The sequence below is a fragment of the Spermophilus citellus genome, assembly GCF_964194105.1.
Source record: "Spermophilus citellus genome assembly, chromosome: 15".
Classification (NCBI taxonomy): domain Eukaryota; kingdom Metazoa; phylum Chordata; class Mammalia; order Rodentia; family Sciuridae; genus Spermophilus; species Spermophilus citellus.
Window position 1 is genome coordinate 52,355,167 of NC_138195.1, and position 20,921 is coordinate 52,376,087.

Below are 20,921 nucleotides of genomic sequence, written 5' to 3' on the forward strand. Positions count from 1 at the left end.
AAGGCCAGGTTACTCTGCCCCAGTGAGGCCAGTGGCGCTTTTTGAAACACAGGTGTAGTAAAGTTAGACCACCAAATAGTTCCACATTTTCCCTTATACTTCCTTTCATTTGCTTCTATGCTTAGAAAATTTGAACCATTTTGAAACCAGTAACCATATATCAATATTCTCTTCTGGCTTTTATTTCTCATGTTACACTTTATGGTCCAAGATGTCAACAAAGGACTTGGATATTGCACTTTGAGATCACATACTGAACTTTCTTCTTCCCCAGGCAGCCTTGAATTAGGGGAACTAAATCAGAGTCTTAGAATTGGAAGGAACCTCCTGGGTCACCTGGACATACCACCCACACTGGGTAGGTATACTCTGGGGGCATCTCTGGTTGGCATCTCCTGCACACCTCCAGCAACGGGAAACTTATTAAACTGTTGTGCAACACCATTGATGACAGAAAGCTGTTTCACCTAAATTAACCCAAATCTGGTTCCACTGGACCTGGCTGTGGGACCTCTGTGCTGTGGCATCTGACTCAATGCACCTCTCATCTCTTTGGAGGTGGCACTGTGTCCACCCCACCTGCTCCTCTAGTGAATAAAGAAGCCAGACCTGCTCTGCACACCCTTGATTCACAGGATCCCTGCCCCCATCTCCTTGGGACTTCTGCTGAATTTGCAAGGCTGTCCACATGGAGCTGAGGCCTCTGTTGTGCTCCCCAGATGTGCCTGGGAAAGCCAAATCCAGGACCTGTGACATGGACATTGTCTTAGGAATATAGCCTGTGAGTCAATCAACTTTTTGAGCCACGGCTCACTTAAAATCTGAAATTTTTGTCTCATAAACTGAGATTTCTCTCAGTCTGGCCTGCTGACATTTTATGCTACAGTTTAATGACACTAGAGATCATGTTCAAGGCAGGAGCCAAAGTCTAGGCTTAGGCAGAGCAGGACCAAATACCAGCTGCTTGGCCATTTACTTAACATGAAGGAAGGTCCACGTGATCTGGAATGGCTTGTGACACTTCTGTCAGCTTTGGAGGCCACATTTATAAAGAGCAGTGAGTGCTAGTTCTCCAGGGCCATGCAGGAATTAATAAATAACATTATAAACACTTGCTGAGTGAAGTTTATTAAATTGCAATAAAGGATAGCTGTTCTTATTGTTATCAAGCACTTAAGGCTGCAGTGCTTATTTTAATTGGAAGAAAAGATAAACACCTGTGATCAATGGTGGGCAATATCGATGAGAAGGCAAACATCATTGATTAGAAGAGAATTTATTTCAACAGAGGAAAGTTCTCAGAATTAGTAAGTAGAGATTAAGAGGGTCAGGTCCCTAGACTCAAGAAAACTGCGCCAATCAACAGACCAAGAAAGGGAGAGGAGACTGCAGAATTATGGCTGTTTGCCTCCCTGGGTGGAGAGCCCAGAGTCAGGTGAGGTTTGAGCAAGCCAGCCTTGGCAAGGGCTCAGGCCTTTCCCTAGATAATGAGGTGTTGAGAAAAGCCACTGAAAATCAGCAAACAGTAAATAAGGGTGGGAATGAAGCATGCACAAAGGGCCACTCTAGGCTGGCTTGGGGACGTCTTGGGTCCTGCTGACCAACTCCTTTTCCTGTTGATCCTGGGTGGGAGCTGTGTGAACAGTCCAGTGCTGTGGGTTTGTGTACAGTTGAGCAGTACAGAACCCACAGCACTGAGCTCTTTACACAATTCCCGCCCAGTGTGGGAGGCTGGCACTGCAGGGCTAGAGGCCAAGGGTAGACTCCCTGGGGCAAGAAGACCTGGGCAGTGGGCGAGAGTGCAGACTTTGGAGTCAGCCAAGGGGTCAAGTCCAACTCAGCCACCTGGGATCTATCACATGGGAACCAGAGACCCTCCTGTGCTATTATCATTAGGACTGGATGGCACCATAGATCTATATTACTAAGCACAGTGTAAGACTAGCTGGAAAAAGACTTCATGCACTAGATGAAGTCTGTCATAATCCATCTCAGAACGCCACTGGGAGCCCATCAAGTCTCGAAGAAAGACAGAGCCAAGACAGAATTCCATTCTCCACTTTGTCTTGGTGTGAACCTGGGCAACCCAGCTACACTCTCAAGGCCGCCATCCCTTCACTTGTAAGACAGGGCTAACAATCTCCGATGGCTCAGGGTGTCACCATTGTACAGAACCCAGTACATAGTTGTAAAATGAGGCTCGAGCCCCCTTGCTGAAGACTTCCTCCAGCTCCTTTCCTCTAGCTCCATCCACTCACCTTCAGAGGAATGAGACCAATGAGCCAGCCTACTCCCTGTCTCCACAAAGACAAGGAAGTCCTGTCTTGCAAGGCCAGTTCTCTCTGACTGTGCCTGTGGAGTCTCTGCCAAGAGCAGCTGGTGACTGAAGCTGCTGAGATGGCAGATCAGCAATCGGCTGTGTGTGAGGCAATGGAGTCTTCAAAAGGCTGTGGCTGGGGGTGGGCGTGAGATGCTTTGTGTATTAGCTATCTATTGCTGCCGACCAAATGATCCAACACCTAGTGGCTTAAACCAACAATCATGGATTACCAGTTTCTGCAGAGCAGGTATCCAGGCGTGGGCTAGCTGGGCGCCTCTGGCTCAGAGCCTCTCAGGAGGTTGCAGCAGAGCTATGGGCTGGGGCAATGGTCACCCCAAGTCTCCGCTGGAGCTGAAGGATCCATGTCCAAGAACACTGCTGGCAGGCTTTGGGTCCTTACTGTGGGGACCTCCCCATAAGCTGCCTGGTGTCCTCATGACATTGGAGCTGGTGATGCATGTGTCTGTGTATGGAGAGATGGTGGGGAGGGGTGGAGAGTACACTCGGAATTGGAATCGTCACTTTGTAACCTTATCTTTAATGAACCCATCAATGCCAGCTGTACTGTGTGCATTAGAATCTGGATCAGTTGATCTACCCTGCACTGAAGGCCAGGGGACTGTACCAGGCTCTCAGGCATCACTGGGAGCCACTTAGAGACTGTCAGTAAGGGTGGGAATGGGGAAAGGGTGCATGACAACTTTTTCTCTATAGAGTGGAGAGAAACCAAACCTAAACACTGGCTGTTTGGGCTGTCCCCCCCCCCCATGTACTTAGAGCCCCCATCTTTCCTACTCTATCAGATGAGAGTACAACTCCGCCTAGCCAGCCTCACAAACTGTGTGGATCAAAAGAAGTCACAGCTGGGCGCAATGTCGAATGCCTGTAATCCCAGCAGCTTGAGACAGGAGGATTTCAAGTTCAAAGCCAGCCTCAGCAATGGCGAGGTGTTTAGCCACTCAGTGAGACCCTGTCTCTAAATAAAATACATGACTGGGATGGGGATGTGGCTCAGTGGTTGAGTGCCCCTGAGTTCAATCCCCAGTACCAAAAACAAAACAAAACAAAAATCCAGCAGCAGCAGCAGCCACGGCACTGAGTATACTTTCAGGTAAGGAAGACTCCAAATGTCATATGCCAGTTAGAAGCGGGGATGGCATTATTAATTCTCTAAGGAGAGCCTGGGATGGGAAGTAGTAAAAACCCACCCACAAACCCCCACAGGATCCCACCATAAGGTACAAAATCATCCATGCAAATTGCCCTTCCCTGAATCCTCAGCTGGCCTGAGCTGGGCAGTATTCATTCATTCATTCACTAATTAAGTAATTCATTCATTGATTCCCTGAGCTCCTAGTAGGTTCAAGGGCCTTTGTAATGTTGTTCTTCCTAGTATGAGCAATTCAGCAAGGCAGGTGTTATTAACTCGTCATTACATATGAGGAGACTGAGGCACAAAACAAAACAAAAACAAGCAGAATATTTCCCTGAGCTCACACAGCCACCTGTGACTGGGTCCAAATGTCCCCTCTGTGGTCAGGCCACATGGAGCCTCCCTAGAAGGGACTCTGACTCAGTCACTCTAGCAAATGGCAATGTAACGCATCTGATGTAACACATATCACTCTCTGAAAGTCTTTTGACTCTCTTTTCCCTAAGAATGTGAGTTTGCCCCTGGGTCCATCCATCGATCACCTATTTCCAGAACCTAGATCAGCACGGAGCCCATGGCAGGGGCTCAGAAAATACAATGGAGGGACGCCATGGATTCATTTCATGAAGGAAGGAGTGGGGAGCCAGGTCTGCATCAGAGTTCTGCCATCTCCAAAGCCCACGCTGCCAGGCCCAGGCTGGTGGACAGCCACCCTTTCCCAGCGGCCTGCCTCTCCAGTCCTCCCAGCTTTTCCCCTAGGTGGAGGATTCTCAGGAAGTCGTCTTCTCAGTCCCTGGGGTCACCCAGCCCACAGTGGACATGCAGAGACTGGAAGGTGAGCTCCCTGGACTTCTGAGTTTGGGTAACTGCGCTGGGGAGATTGGGTCAGAACCAGGCAGCTGGAGTGTGAGCCATTCCCTCTGAGCCCCCTGGGGGCCTGCGGTGACCTTGATCACACAGCTGGACTCTTCCCCTTGGGGTGTCTCCCTGGTCATTGTGCCTGTCACCACCCTAGGCCTTAAGGCGGACACCCCGCCCACTCCAGGTCTTGGCCTCTCCCTGCCCTCCATACTGATCTGGGTCCTGGAAGCCAGCACAAGCTACAGCTTTCATGTGAACTGCATGAAGCCTGGAGATTCCCCAGGGGAGCAGCCCCAGAGCAAAGCTCTCACAATCGCCTCTCAGCAGGGTCACCGAGAACCTCTGTGCCAGGTGCTGGCTCAGACCCCAAGCCCCTCAAGCAGGACCAAGAGAGATGAAGGCCTACTCTACCTAAGGACTACTATGTAGGCAGCAGCCCAGGCCACTGCACTCTAACTGCCTGTCCCCAGGGTGAAGCTCAGGGCCCAGCACACAGGAAGAAAAACTCGTAAAAAGGACCTTGGAAAGAGGGAAGACAGGGATTTGGCTATAGTCCTAGTACTTACTGCCCTGCAGTGTGACCTGGAAAAGTCACTGTACCTCTCTGAGCTTCAGTTCTCTCCCTCAGAACTTAGGAACTCCTGTCCCTGAGGCCTCATCTGGATTGCAGATATGTTGTTTATGGCTCACTAGTGGTTAATTTTATTTTAAAATTAGTTACCAACATTTAAAATTTGGATTTGCATGACATCTGAAGTCTTCAGCTTTTACTGGAGAATGAGAACACCTGGCTGGCTACTCTGGCCCACAGTCCCACCTACAAGCGCTGGCCTGGCAGCAGTGACCCTTTAACTGGATTATGCCTTAGCCATTTGGATAGAGTGTCCCCTCCCCTTTTTACTTATGTCTTCTCCACCGGTATCACAGTTTTGTCACCTGCCCAGCTCCCACAAGCACCTTCGTTTGCAGGTGCCAAACATGAATCTGAGCCCAGCACTGCAGCTCTGTGAAGCCTACAGGCACAGTTATAGGATCCCCAGGTGGCAACAAGCATCCGCACCCTGGACAAGAAGTCTCGTGGGCCGAGTAGGGAGAAATACTGCTGTCTCTGAGGATGACACAGAGTCGCAAATAGCTGGGGAGCCAGATGAGTGCCAACACCTACATGATCTCATCTGGGCCCAGTGTCCTCAAGGGCTGAGCATGTGTTCAGCCATGGCTCAGCCTGGGGACTGTCTCTCTTCCTGATACCACTGAGGACAGCACAGGTAGGGATGACATCATAACCAAGCCCGTGGGGAAGGTGAACTTTTCTCTGGCTTAGACAGGAGGCAACGATGATGTTTGATTTTCCAAAAAGGGAAGGAGAAATAATCTGAAGGAAGAAAGCTGGGGGTGGGGGCATAGCACCTTCTGTGGCTCTCCAGCGCTATCCAACAGTGTCTGACCTCAGCCTGGCCTCCAGGCTCTGTGACTGGGCCTCTACAGGCCTCTGGGCTCATGCTCAATATCAGTGCCCTGACCTCTCCTTGTCTGGGTTGGCACTGGCTTATTCCCCTCTAGAATCACCTCTTTATATCTTTGTGTCTCTCTCTCTCAGACACAGTCATGTCAGAGCTGATCCCCTAGTGGAAAACTTCTCCCTGATCCCTGAGATCCATAGCTCTTGGCTACCTCCTCGGCTTCTGTATTTCTGGATCATCTGTCCAAGACTTCTCTCTTGCCCACCCCACTCTGTCCCAATTCCCAGCTCCTTGATGATGGCAAGGAGGACTGACATGCAATAACCCCAATCCTGAAGTCAGACAGATAGGGCACAGCTCCAACACCGTCTTTGGGCCATTCACTCCCCTAATTCTTGGGGCCTGTGTTTCCCATCTGTAAATGGGGTTGCCTTTCAGGTAGATGTGATAAGCAGGTGAGCTTAGGGCTGGGGAAATACAGAGTAGAAGTGGTTGTGTGAATGATAGCAGCTCTCCTTGGGTAGGACTGCTCATGCAGCATCAGGGTGGGGAATAAACTAAGGTCCCAAGAGCAGGCTTGAGAGAGAGCAGTGTTCCAAAGACCCCTGTTGATATGGTTGGGGGCTGTGTGAGCTCAGGGGCTGGGGTTGGCTGCTGGGGGCCTTGGCTCTCAGAAAGCTTTACTGCAGGGCCTGGGAGATGAGCCACTGCCCTCCCTCAAATCTTACAGTGTGTCTGAATATCAGAGGGGTCTGGGGGACACACTAAGGGATTAGGTGGGGTAGGGAGCAAGTGGGTTCCCCATTCAGGCCTGCTTACTTCAGGACACAATCACAAGAAAAGAGGGGCCACTCCCCAGGGCAAAGTGAGGCCCCAAGCTGGACTGGGACGTAGGCAGCATCCCACTGAGGCTTCAATGAATGCCCAGACCCCTGCTAGGACAGAAATATAGACAAGGGGGTTGTGAATTTCCAGAAAAGGGGTCAAGCTTGCATGCTCAGGAGGCTAGGACACTGCTCTTCCTATATGGCTGCCCAACCCCTTCCCATAAGCTGACTCAAGGACTGGGGTAGGTTAGTCTAGAGCAGGTTCCAGCTCAAGTCCACCTGCCTCCAAGAATTTGCTTCCTTCTCTTGTTACCTCAGGCCTCTGGGCCCCTGCAGTTGACACTCCTTGCTGTCTGAGTCCCAAGCCCCAAATAGTTGGTCTACATTATCCATTACTGACACTCTTGGGCACAGTGCTAACAGTTGATTAATTCCTCTTTCTCCTTCATTTTTTCCCCTTAGAACAGACTTGGTTAGAAAGCAGGGTAAGGGTTATCATCACTACTTTACTAGGTATCTGGAAGGCCTGGCACTGACTGGTAGCGGGACTCTAGGATCCTCTAGGGTCAGAAAACTACTCTTTCTGGGCCAGTTTCTCATCCGCAGAGTACAGGGGTGAGCCCAGATGCCCTCTCAGGCCCTTGCTGGTACTCATTTACTAAGGGCCTCCTGTGCCTCCCAGGCTGTATGAAGTAATTTGGGGTTTAAATCCCCTGCTGTGGTCCCCCTCTCTGATGTCCCTTCTCTTCTGTGTCATGTTTTGTCACTTTTCCTTGCACTCCCTATGGGATGGCTGCTGTGCATCTACCTGCAGGTGCTGTGAGTTTGGACAGGAGCTCTCTATTTCAGGGTGAGTGTTTGGTGGGAGGGACGCTGCCTGGCCTGGCTGGTGTGGACCAGAGCTGTCAGTCTGTGGGTTTAGGGAGGAGGAGTCAGCCTCAGAGGGCTTTGGACCTGGCAGGAGCACTGTAGGACCACAGTGCATTTATGGAAGAGGGTCTGGTCTCTAGAAGCATCTAGAGATAGGCTCAGATCAGGACAAGGAGGCCTGTGGTCACTTTGTGAGGTAACTTGCAAGGTGTCTCTGCTTATCTGCTTCCTCCTGCCTGCCCTCTCTAATCAGTTTTCTGATCTCCACCTTTCTCTAAATCTCAGTGCTATCATCTTTCTGTATTTCTGTATGCAGCACCTCTAGGGAGAGGAGTGGCAGGGGGTCTTTTGGCTTGAGTTGTCTCTATATACAAGGCACAAAAGTAGACTTCCATTATATTAGAAGAAAAACATGGATGGTGATATTTTGCAGTTAATCATGCAGTTAGGATTTTTTCTTTTATTTATTTGTTTAATATTTATTTGTTAGTTTTAGGTGGACTAACTATACCTTTATTTTATTTTTATGTGGTGCTAAGGATGGAACCCAGTGCCTCATGCATGTTAGACAAGCACTCTACCACTGAGCCACAACCCCAGTCCAGATTTTTTCCTTTTAAAATAGAAAATTAAAAAAATCTATTGAGATCCACATAAAAATGGAGCTGCATCCTCTTGCACGGTCGTGTTTGTCCCCCAGGGTCTCTGGTCCTGTCAGGGGCCCATCAAAAGACTTGAAGCTCCTCAGCTCCACTAACTGGCTGCTCAGTCCTATGTGGCCAGTAGGGGTCGCCCGCGGACAAGCCTGGAGGGGGCGTGACGGAGGCGGAGCCTCAAGCCGGCCGGGCCAATAAAAGTGGCGGCGCGCGGTCATCTAGGATCGCTTCCTGGGAGTGTGACCTCTGCTGCCTTAGTCTTCTCTCGCACCGCTTCCCGCCCCAATCGCGCCCGCAATGTTGGCGCTGCGTTGCGGCTCCCGCCTGTTTGGCCTGCTCCCGGTCCCTCGCTCCGCGCCGCTGCGCCTCTCGGCGGCCCGCACCTGCAGCAGTGGCGGCGCCCACAACCCACCCTCTTCCTCCTCCGGGAACCCTCTTGTGTACCTGGATGTCGGCGCCGATGGGCAGCCACTCGGCCGCGTGGTGCTGGAGGTAAGCCACTCGCCCCGACAGGGCTGGCCTGGGCGTGCGGGATCGTCCTGGGGCAGCACTGGACCCCGGCCCTCTGCTGTGCCTGGCGCGCTTGATGACCTTGAGCCTCCCACCTCCGGGTCCTGGACCTCAGTTTTCCCCTCTCTGAGAAGGGATATCAGCTTGGTCTCATGCAGCCTCCCGCGGAATTGTGGAGGCGATAGGAAAGACCTGTAGGGAGGTCGAAGCTCAAGGTCAGCCTGTAGAGGGTGAAGGCCCAGTGCCACGCTGCCGGCGGGCTGGGGAGCGGTGCCGAGGCCCATGAGGCCCGGGTCTGTGCGCTGAGCTCCTAGGTGTCGGGTCTGGTACCGGCCGCAGGCCCGTTGGGCGCTCACGTGGCAGCCCTTGCGTAACACCAGGTGCTCCCTGGGTCTGCGCAGCCGTCCCGCCCACACTCGAGGCGCGGGGTGCTGGGTAATGGAAGGGAGAAGCGGCTTTAGGCTGTGACCCTCCTCTTCTGGGTGGTGAGTACCCAGCAGGCCACGGCCGGACCACCGGGTGAACTCGGGATGGCGCTCCTGAGAATGGGGCAGGGTGTCTGGAGCCCCAGTCCTAGCCTCCTTCTAGGGGTGGACACTCAGCACCTGCCTCTCTCAGAAGCAAAACAAGAAACACATGATGTACAAAGTAATGGAGAGGAAGCCCTAGTCTATCCCCACTTTGAATAAAGGGGTCAGTTAGTATGGATTATCTGGTTTCCTGGGAACCCTTGGTATTTATTTATTTATTTCTCTTTTGGGAAATGGGGAGTACCCTCCCTGCCCTCATTTACTGTAAGAATGACCTTTGAAGGTGAGAGGCAAGCGGCCTCCTTGGGTGGAGCTCCAACCTCCCTTCCTTACCCATACCTTCCTGCCTTTCTCTGGGCCTCAGTTTCCCATCTGTGCATCCAGGAGCTTGGACTGGCATCTTCCTAGTCTAGGCCCTGAGTCTCTGACGGTTTGGGGCCAGTCCCTCTGTCAGTTCTGCCCCGGAAGTGGGAAGTGGGCCAGGGTGATATTGTTAGTCCCTTCTGATAAATTAGGAAACTGAGGCTGCCTCCTCCCAGCCCTGGGTTCAGGAAGTGGCTGCCAGAAATGATAGCTGCTTAGGCTGCCTCCTGGAGGGAGGGTTGGAGTAACAGGAGTGGAATGGCCATGTGGTTCTTTCTCACACTTCCTTGGCCACTGTGGGATTAGGGTGGTGAGGAGGCTCCTTTCAGCGCCTACCTCTGGACTAACTATCTTCTTTTGTCCCTCTTCTCTCCCCATAGCTGAAAGCAGATGTTGTACCAAAAACAGCAGGTAAGGGCAACTTAGTGTCCAGATGGAAGGGAGTGGGTGAAGTAAGTCCTGTGGGCTGGTGGGAAGCGTTTTGGCTCAGAAACCATGATCAGGTGGGAGTTCCACTTGAGGCTCAGCTGCTGGGTGCCATGGGGTGACCTTCTTTCCCTCTGAGCCTCATGTTGGCTCTGCCCACCTGTCTGGTAGTAGCTGACAACCTCAGAACCAGTGGAAGGCACATATAAATTCCCAGAGACAACTCCTCCCTTCTGCCCAATGTGCCCACAGCCCTGGGATTCCTTGTCCCAGTGACCTGGTTAACTTAGCCAGGACTGTATACTCTTGTCACATGTTTGGGTACTGGGGTTAGAGAGGGAAGTGACTTGTCCCAGTCATAGGTGAGTCAGGCAGAGCAGATCCAGGAAGTGGGCCAGGGTCTGCCAATCTCCAGCTCACCTCCTGGGGGACCCAAGGCTGCTAGTCCCTGAGGTTGGGGACTCGTCCGGTTGACCTGCCTCTCCCTCTACCCCTCAGAGAACTTCAGAGCCCTGTGCACTGGTGAGAAGGGCTTCGGCTACAAAGGCTCGACCTTCCACAGGGTGATTCCTTCCTTCATGTGCCAGGTAACCACAGCCCTCTGTGCCTCTTCTTTGTATGTGGTGCTGCCTCCAAGGATTATTGTAAACATTGCATAGAAGGTCAGGGGCAGAGGGCTTTTCTCATTGCTCTCTTGCCTTGTCCTTTCACCCTGAGAGTCCACAGCTTGTCCAGGTTGCTATGATCCTTGCCTGCCCCAGAAATTAGGCAACAGAGCCAGTGGTGGGATGGCCTTGCCTAGCTGCATAGGGAGATTAATGGCTTCAAGGGACAAGCTGGGTTGGGGTATAGATGTGCACAGGGAATGGACCTTAAGGCTTTGAAGGAGCAGCAGACTCACAGTGCCTGGCCTTGTCCTTTTGCATAATCCCTTGAACACTGGGCAAAGGGGATGGAGAGAAAGAGGTAGGAGGAGGAAGACGGGGCGCAGAGAGGAATGTGCATGCCTGAACTTGGAGCCTCTGTTCCATGAAGGGCATTTTTCTCTGTTAAGTGAATGTGCTTTTTAGTAATATGTCTTACCTGTTTTTCAAAAGAGTTAGTATTGCTGTGTCAGAGGCTTGGGGATTAGGCTTGGCAGCAAGAACTTCCCAGGGGTCAGGACCTGGGCAGTGTTGAGATTGCCTTCTCTTTGGCAGACCTTCAAAGTCAGGGGTTAATGTCCTGGGGCCAGCGGAGCCTAAAGGCAGGGGCATGGATGGTGTGATTTTTCTGAAATTTTGCCCAGAATTCTATCCCCATTCCCTTCACCCTGACCCAGTGGCTGGCAATGGATTGGGGCCGAGACTCCTGGCGTTATGTGATGCCTATATATGTGTTGAATGGGGTGAAGGCAGGAAAGGGCAGGCATGGCTGTGGCTGTGGGCCCAGCCAGGCCCAGCCCTTTGGCCTTTCTGCTGCAGAGTTTACAGTTCTTCCTTTGGCTGAGGGGTGAAGCAGGAGCTAAGGTGGCTATCCTGAGTCAAGATAAAGACTTCCAAATTTGGAGAGCTTTCTGTGGCACGAGGTAATAGCCCTCAGAGACCGAGACCTGATGTCTGGGGACACCTGCCAGGCATCTGTGGATGCTTTAGCTGGAATGGGTAGGTTGTTTGGCTCACCTGAGTATCCTATCTCAGGAAAACTGCAGTGTGCCCATGGCCAGAGACTGGCACAGGGCAGTCACATGATTCTTCTGGTCAGAGCACTCCAAGGAAGTCCTAGATCTTAGGCAATCTCTGAGGAAGGATGCCAGCCCCGGGGGACCCTGTTCTGGGTGTTCCAAACAGCACCCCTGGACATGAAGCCAGGACAGGGAATGTGAACTGGCCCGAGCCAGCTGCTGTTCCCCTAGACCACACTCAGGAATATGGCCTCTGGCTACTTCCTTGTTACCCTCTAAGAGCTGTATGTTGAAAATCCTGGGTCACTAAGAAACAGTCCAGAATGGTTCATTGGAGTATTACTTAAAAATTACCTCAGACAAAAAAAAAAAGCTCACTGTTTAAGGGTCGTTGTTATGACAGAAAATACTATACTTTATTTTTGCTCATTTTCCTCATTATTTTACTAGTCCTCATTTTGCTGGATGCCTCTCAGGCTGGGGGTGCCCTGAGTGCATCCAGGAGCTTGGACTGGCATCTTCCTAGTCTAGGCCCTGAGTCTCTGGGGCTGCTGGCAGTGCCAGAGAACCATCTCCCACCAGCTTGGTATGGGACCACTCAGAGGGTGCTTTTGTGCAGGCAGGTGACTTCACCAACCACAATGGCACTGGGGGCAAGTCCATCTATGGGAGCCGCTTTCCTGACGAGAACTTCACGCTGAAGCATGTAGGGCCAGGTGAGTGGCACTGCTGTCCTCCTTTCTAAGCTCCCAGCTGCGGGCCCCAGGAGGCTGCAGTCTGATCTCAGGGTGTCCCTCCCTTCCTTCAGCGCCCCCTGGGGTGGCTTAGCACTCTGGCCCATTGGGTTTTCCTGGAGTTTTCTCCTTCCAGGTTCTGACTTTGGAACACCACCTTCCCTTTGGGAACTTGGGTGGGGAGGGCCTTTAAGCAGAAACCCTGCATGTTATCCCCTGAGACCATGGTGGAGTGTGGAAAAGTCTAGAAGTCAGGACTGGGGATCCTGCTCAGCTCTTTCATTGAGAGCTTCCCCAAGGCCCTTTCCTTGAAGGCAGCAAGGGCAGGCATATTGAGCCTGCTTCTCTTCTGGTTTTCTGATCTGCAGACTCAGACGTCCTTGATGTGGTTTAAGCCATCCCCTCTTCTGAATGGCTTCCTAGTAGATGCCCCCTGGGGTGTTGTGGCTCACCTCTGCTTGTTTTGACAGGTGTTCTGTCCATGGCAAATGCAGGCCCCAACACCAATGGCTCCCAGTTCTTCATTTGTACCATAAAGACAGACTGGTGAGTTCCCCACCCCAGGCGTTCTGGGAATGAGGGATGCCCTTATGGAGGGAGGGAGGAGACTTTGTGCATGTCTTATCTGGGACACTAGCCCTCTCCTGTGTGTCTATATGAGAGAGTTAGTGAAAGGATTGAGGGAGAATTCAGGTTGTCCTACAACTCTGTCATAATCAGACTTATTGTCATTGCTGTGTATTTTGCGCACCCACACAAGAGGGTTTCTCTGCCACACATTCTTGGAAAATGCCTCAGCCAGCAGGGCTCACCTTGGCCTGAGTAGAAGCGGGTCCCCCCCTGGTTTAGTCCAGGCCACCATGTCTCATCATGGGATGTACCTTGGAAAACACTGCAGTAGATGGTTGGATTTCATGGCAGGTTTTCATCGAGCCCTGTGTTAGCTCAGGCCTGCAGGTAACTCCCTTCTGGCCCCCTTTCCCACATGCCTGTGGGCTCCGGGGATGTCTTTTCCCTGGCAAATCTTCTATTAAGAGATAAGTTTCTTTGTTCGGAGTCCCTAGTGTTCTAGCCCTGGGCCACTGGGGTTGGGGGCCCAACAGCTGGCTGGGAGCCAAGACTTAAGCTCATTTCCAGGATTTCCTAGGTGGGATGCACACCTGCTAGTCTCTCCCTTTCAATCAAGAAAGATGGGATGTCAGGGCTGGGCAGTCCGTCTTGCTGCCCGTCTTCTCTCCTTCCATGGAGCCTTTAATGGGCCTTCCACTTCCACCTTTGGCTGTTACACTCTTGACTTCATTGGAGCAGGACTAAGTGCCTTTCACATTCTTGGAACTTTCTCAAATCAAGAGGTGCTCAGGGCTTCTGTGTCCCTCCACACCTGTTATGTTGGCTCTCGTTTCACAGTTCCTGACTGTGAAAGGGGTTCCCTTGCGTAGACATCTTACTTCAGTGTAGTTCAATATCCCATCATCTCCCCAGGCAGAACACTTGTTACAGACAGCTCACTTGTCATAGACCAGGTTACCAGGATTCAGGCCAAGTGGCCTGGGGCAAGGTCACAATGTGTGTGGCAGAACCTGTCTTGGGAACTGGGCAACTGCTGGAGTGTGTTGGGGGAGCTCAGCAGGGTTTGGGGGCTTCAGGAGTGGATCAGTGGGGTCTATCAGAATTGGCAGATGTTCCCATGACTGAGTGGCTGGGCTGTTGAGTGACATTGTGCTATTCTTGTGTCTGCTTGTCCCGCACCCCAGGCTGGATGGCAAGCATGTTGTGTTCGGCCACGTCAAAGAGGGCATGGACGTTGTGAAGAAAATTGAATCTTTTGGTTCTAAGAGTGGGAAGACATCCAAGAAGATTGTCATCACAGACTGTGGCCAGCTAAGCTAACCCACAGCCAAGGTGCTGGGACGGCAGCTAGGACTTGCCCAGGTTACTGCCCAGGGCTCTTAGTGGAGGTGCCCCAAAGAGCTGCCAGTGCTGGCTCCACTGTCATTGTGTGTGAGCTTGAGGAAGGCTTGGGGACACGCCCCTCCGCAGGACCCCAGGGCACTCTCCTGATGTTCACCCCTCACGACCCCATTTCTGGGCATCTAATATGACATCAGGCCACACACCCCTCATCAAGCATTGCTGATGATCGCCCAGCCCAAGTTCATCTGTGTCATGGGTGGTGGTGACAGGTCAGCGTCCAGTGAAGCTTTCTACTTTATCCTTGACCTGGGGGACAGCCACTTGCTGCAAAAGGGCTGTGATACCTGTTCAGTGTTGTCTTCCTAATTGTAATAATTTTATAAAATTGCCTAGAAATGAAGCTGTGACACTATAACATGCTGTGATGTGACTGAGTTGGTGGCACAGGACTCAGAACCTGAGAGCCTGACCTTTGAGACATAACTCAGGGCTTTTGTAGAAGCTCCCAAGATGCCTTTCCTTCCATCACTGTGAATCCCATTGGTTTGCTGCTCTCATTTTTGAGGAGGGTCTGCGGGTGGAAGCAGGTGACTCTGGGAACAAACCTATTGCTAGCTGTGCCAAGTCAATGTGAATCACTGTGTCAAAAATGGAAGTGGCTTGTAAGTGCCCTGTCCTCAGGAGGAAAGTATTTCCTGGTGGTCTTTGCTTTTTATGTGTGTTGAATAAATTGAAACTACTGATGATGTATATAAAAGATTTCTAGAACATTCAGTGTTCACCTTAAATGATAATAAATCCTATTTTCTACAAAAGACTGGTGTCTATGGATTTAGAAAGAAATTGAAGCAAAAAAAAAAAAAAAAATTGAGGGCGGTGGTTACCAAGGATTGAACTCAGGGCACTCAACCACTGAGTCACATCCCCAGCCCTATTTTATATTTAATTTAGAGACAGGTGCTTAGCACCTTGCTGTTGCTGAGGCGGACTTTGAATTCATGATGCTCCTAGCTCAGCCTCCTGAGATGCTGGGATTAGGCAGGCACCACCATGCCCAGCTGGAGGGAAATTTGTTGCACTATCAGCTTCTTGAGTGTCAGGTAATGTACCAAGGATGTTTGTTTGTTTTTTTTTTTTTTTTTTTTTAACAATGCTGGGGATTGAACCAGGGCCTTAACACATACTAGGCAAGGGCTCTACTACTGAGGTACAGCCCTAGCCCTATGCTGAGGACTTCTGTGTGGACTGTCTCATTTAATCATCCAACAACCTATGAGGGGATCATTGTTGTCACCCCTTCAGAGATGAAGCCGAGGCCCAGACAGACTCCATCTTAGCATCCATACCCCACCATGAGCACTGGCTCCAAGTAAGTCCTGGCTCTGCCTGTGAGTGTCCCAAGGTTCAGTTTTCCTCAGGTGCATGATGGGTACATGAAGCTCACCTCACAGGGTGGTCGGGATTAGATATGATCCATGTGAGCTATATACTATATAGCACAGTGCCTGCCACATCACTGTGATCAGCACTTGGAATGACAAGGATGATGACGTGGCCCATGGGTCGGATCTTAGGAAAGGAGAGAGATGCCTAAGCCCAGGAGCCTCCAACATCTAAGGTAAGGAGTGGACTTTTCGTGTGTGTGTGTGTGTGTGTGTGTGTGTGTGTGTGTGTTGCTGGGGATTGAACCCAGGGCCTCATGTGTGGCAGGCAAACACTCTAGCACTGAGCCTCAGCTCTTTTCCTGTTCTTGATGTGCCACTCTAACTTGGAATCCAGTTGTTTCTGAATTTACAAGGAGGGTAAAGGAGGATTAAAACTTCCTTAAGAGGCTCAGTGGGTAGAGTGCTTGCCTTGCATGCACAAGGCCCTGGGTTCAATCCCCAGCAGCATACCTCCCCCCCCGCCAAAAAAAGAAACAAACCCAAAAAACCTTCCTTAAACACCAGAGCCCTATGTGGTCAGGATGGTGGGGGGTCAGGCAGGCAGTCCTCAGAGAGGGGACTTGGACTCTTGAGACCAAGAGTCCTTCCACACAGACTTTCCTGAGTCAGGTTCTATGAAGTCACTGGCTGATGTAGTCACTCTGAGGTCATGGTGATGGGTTGGGTCCTTGAATTATGGAGTTTACATGAACTCAGGGTGCAGCTGTGTGGACTGGGAGCTCAGCAGGACTGGTAGTTTTCAAAAATTTCTCAAGGACCTAGGAGTAGAGCAAGCAGGAGAGGGGCATGGGCCTTGAGTCCCTTTGCCATCAAAGATATTCTTCATTTTTTCTTTCTTTAAGTCCCTGAAAGGGATTTCATTTGAGGAATGGGATCTTGAACCAAATAATAACTGGTAATTGTTCATCACATCATCCAGGAGTGATGGTAATAGCCCCAGGTGACCATGTGAGTCAATTGGCAGAGCAATGGCTAGAACCTAGGGTTCTTACTTGTCCAGAGGGATGGCACAGGCTCCTTTTGGGGACATATTGCCAAAGGTCTTGGGATCACACACATTCAGATTACTACCAACTTTGGACGTCAAAGCCAGTTGCTGTTGACTTGGGGCATTCCAGGTAGCAGTGACAATTTGAGGGATAGCCCCTTGGAACTTGACCTACGTGCTCCATGCTAAGTTCTGAGGGGTCTCAGAATGTCAATCCCTCCAAGTCTGTGAATATTCACTCAATTAATCATCCAGTGTTTCCTTCTCACTTAGGAGGGGGTGTAGTTTTCTCCATCTGGAGGTGTCCTGTATGGGGTAGGTGGGGTGGGGTAAGCAAGGGTTTTCTAGAAACAGTTCTCTGAAGGCAAGCCCACTCCCTGCAATTCTCCTCTCAATACTCTGTGCAAAAGCCTGACTCTGGTCTTATTTCTTATATAAAGCAAGAGCATAAGTAATACACAAAGAAAATGTTGGCTTGTTGCTGGTCCTATGTACTCAATACTTAATGCATAAATGAAGCAATGAGCCATATACCTGCTCACTTGATACCATGTGAACATGTTTTTAAAAGTCTGAAACATCAATTTTATTTATAAGACAGGATAGTTTTTCAAAATGATTTCATGGAGGTATAATTTATATACAATAAAATTCACAAGTTTCAAGTGTGCATGAAAATGATTTGTCAAGCACATACATTGGTTAATCTAAGTACCATTTAAGACACTTCCATCTTTCCAAAAGGTTTTCTCCAATCTCTTCCCAGGTGTCACTGAATTCTGTCACTATAGATAAACTGTCCCTGTTCTAGGACTTTGTAGAAACATCAAACAGGATTCACCTTTGTCTGACTTGTTGTGCATAGTTCTATAGAATTTTGCTGCATGAAAGAAATTTCTTAGATGTTTCCTAGGCCTGGTAAAGCCCAAAGCAATGTTTCTAGGAATCACAGGTCTGGTAAAACCTGCAGATTCCTGGCCACACTTGATACCTAATGAATGCCAAACCATATGTGACTTATCCCAGGAATGCACGGTTGGTTTAATGTCTGAACAAAAAGCTGAGATTCATCCTATTTATGTAGGGGGTGATTGTGGTGGGTCTTGAGTGTGCCCTCTCAAAGCACCTGTCCTGGGTGAGGTTATCACAGTATTTTTATTTTATCTCAGGCTCAGGAGAGAAAACTAATTCCTCTGGTAAGGGATGACCAGAGTTACTTAAGGTTTCAAGTTGTTGCTTTCATTTGGATCCAACCAGATATCCCCATTCCAAACTTCAGGATCCCATTCTTTCATGTCAATGCCCTTTCACATGCAAAACTTGATAAGACTGAACTCAAATGATAGTGTGATTCATCAACCTACACAATTAAGTTTTTGTTTCATTTCACGTGATATCAGCCCAGTGCCTACAAGAAACTGGAGAATCTTTTAGAGTTATCATGGAAGATTTCTGGTTCTCGGACTATTACTTACACTGAGAATTAAAGGATAAACATATTTCATTTTCATTTGGTAAGCAATCAAGTAGCCACAAAAGAATTCACCCCACATCACAGTCTTCATGGTCATCATCCCTGTCACGATGGTCAAGAGCTCCAGCCAACTGGCCTCTGAAGGCACATGCTTTTGGCACTTGGCCACATGTGACTAGTTTGGATGTCACTGCATGCTAGGAATTATTAGCATACCATTTCTCATTGGCAGGTAGTTCAGCTTTGCCTTCAAGTCCAGGGGCACAACCAAACAAACCTCCAAATCCCATTTTTATGGGGATTATCTCGTGGGACCACTCCTGGTGTCAGTTTTATGTAGTCAGGATCCAAACAAGAGACAAACAACACAATGTTTTGAAAGGGAAAGTGTGATGCCTAAGAGCAAATGGAAATGTCGAAGACTCTCTGCAGTGCCCTCTGCTGATATAACCTAATATATTCCAAGTGGCAAGGGAGAACTGTCAGTGTCACAAATGGCTAAGAAGGGAGGCTCTAGAGCTAAGAGACAGTGGACCGACAACCAGAGCATTGAGCATTACTGTCTGATCCAATCTGACATTGAACAAAATATTTAGACCATTTATATGTAATGGTATATATGTCAATTTAAGCCACCCACCTATTGGTCCCATCTGCCTTCTGTTTTCTTCTTTTGGATTAAATTTTTTTTTCCCCAAGTGATTCCATTTCTATCTCATTGACTCATTAGATTTAATTCTTCATCTTACTTTTTAGTGATTTCTTTGGGGTAAACTACATATTGTTTCACTTATCACAGACTAATTGCAAATAATATTTTAATTTAAATATAAAAAGTAGACATACATTTTACTTAAATGTGAAAAATAGTTTTATATACCAATGGTAACTTTATTCTTAACTTTCTTAACTTTCATAGGAGTTGTCAAACTGTTTTCCAAAATAGCTACATCATACAATTCTACCAGCAATGCGTGAGGGTTCCAATTCCCTACATACACCTCTCAACACTCACTATTATCTTTTTTATTCTAGCCTTTCCTGTGGATGTAAAGTGGCATTATTAAACCACAATATTATTATTGTGATTTTGTTTTTTATACCTCCCAGGGGCTAGTGATGTTGAGCGTCTTCTCATGCTTATTGGACCTTTGTATATATATTTTTTGAAGAAAAGTCTATTCAGATCCTTTGTGTGTTTTTAAATTAGTGATTTTGTTGTCAAATTATAAGACCTCTTATTTTACAGAGACAATTCCTTGTTGATTTCAGATGGTCCTCAATTTATGATAGTTTGACTTATGATGTTCTGAGTAACAATGGTGTATAAGCAGTATGCATTCAGTAGAAACCATACTAGAATTTGGAATTTTGAAATTTTTTTCTGGGCTAGCAATACAATACTCCCTTGTGATGTTGGGCAATAGCAGCAAGAGCTGCAAGCAGGAGGGTAAACAACTAGTACTCTAGTATACCATGGTGCTAAGCTATGATATTTGTTAGATTCAATGTATCAAATGCATTTTCAAATTACAATACTGTCGACTTACAATGGAGCTGTTGGAATTGACCCTAACATAAGTCAAGGATGATTGCTTATATAATCACGCCTTGAATAATGCATGTTATTCAAGGGGCATGTTCTGAGAACTGCATCACAGGATGATTGCATTGTGAATGTCACAGAGTATATTTACATGAGCTAAAGTGGTTACAAGGACCTGAGGCAATATAATCCTATGGGTCCATTGTTGTATATGTGGTCTGCTGTTAACTGACATTAATTATGCAGCATGAGACTATATATATTCCTAGACTTCTGGGGAGTTTGCAGGCTCTCAGACGCACTACATGGATGACCCCAGGCAGCCTGTGGGCTCTGTCCACTCCAGACTTAATCACAGGTCAGGAGGGCCCGAGTAAAGAGTTCTAGCTGGAACCCAATGTCCTGAAAGTTTAGATCAATGGGGGAACTAAGACCTGGAGGGGCAGAGGGATGTGAACTGACCCTCTAACAGCCGCCAGATCAAACGCTGGCTCTTCTGATTCCAGATCTTTCCACCATGCCAAACAGAAAGGTGATTAAGAAAAAAATTAAAAAAGATTGACTTTTACAAACAATGATGTACTACTGGGGTGTTCACATCTTTCTGCCTATCTTTGTTGTTTTCACTTCATATTGTGCATGCATTGTTTTTACATTCAATGGGAGAAAGCACAATATTACCACTTGAAATTTTACTCAAGCTTGAGGCCTAAGGAGATCAGGACTCACTTGGGATTTGGGGGAAAGGGAAAAAAAAATCCCCATTTATCTCCTATGCAGTACAGGTTTGCCAGCCAGCAGACAGTTGTAGTTCTCAAGTTTTGCCACCAGAGGGCAGAAGGGGACTGGCTGATGGGTGCAAAAGGAAAGAAAGCACAGGGAAGAGAATTTGGGGCTAGCTAGTTTGTGCAGGGGGTGCAGGCCATATAAAGTGGTCTGCACCTTGATACAGGACTATGTTCAGGTTCCCAGGAAAAGGAGGACTAGAAATTTATGTGCCTGGCAAGGGCCTTTTGCCACAGTACAACAGAACTGGGGCAGAAGCCCAGTCAAAAGAATTGGACTAACAGAATGTGGGTATTTGGGGAAGGGAAGGAAGTGGCCGGTAGGCCAAGGACAATCCAAGTTCCTGCTCTGAGGCAAGGTGTGGGCATGGTCCTGTAGCCTGTCAGGACGCA

General features: G+C 49.0%; 1 protein-coding gene across 1 annotated transcript; it reads left to right on the plus strand.

Moving 5' to 3' along the window:
- Positions 1-8,149: 8,149 nt before the first annotated feature.
- Positions 8,150-15,002, plus strand: PPIF (peptidylprolyl isomerase F). Its single transcript, XM_081268849.1, has 6 exons — positions 8,150-8,642; positions 9,934-9,964; positions 10,478-10,566; positions 12,262-12,358; positions 12,847-12,922; positions 14,131-15,002. Exons 1-6 carry the CDS (start codon positions 8,448-8,450, stop codon positions 14,264-14,266), a joined length of 624 nt encoding a protein of 207 aa, XP_081124975.1. The 5' UTR covers positions 8,150-8,447; the 3' UTR covers positions 14,267-15,002.
- The last annotated feature ends 5,919 nt before the right edge of the window (positions 15,003-20,921 follow it).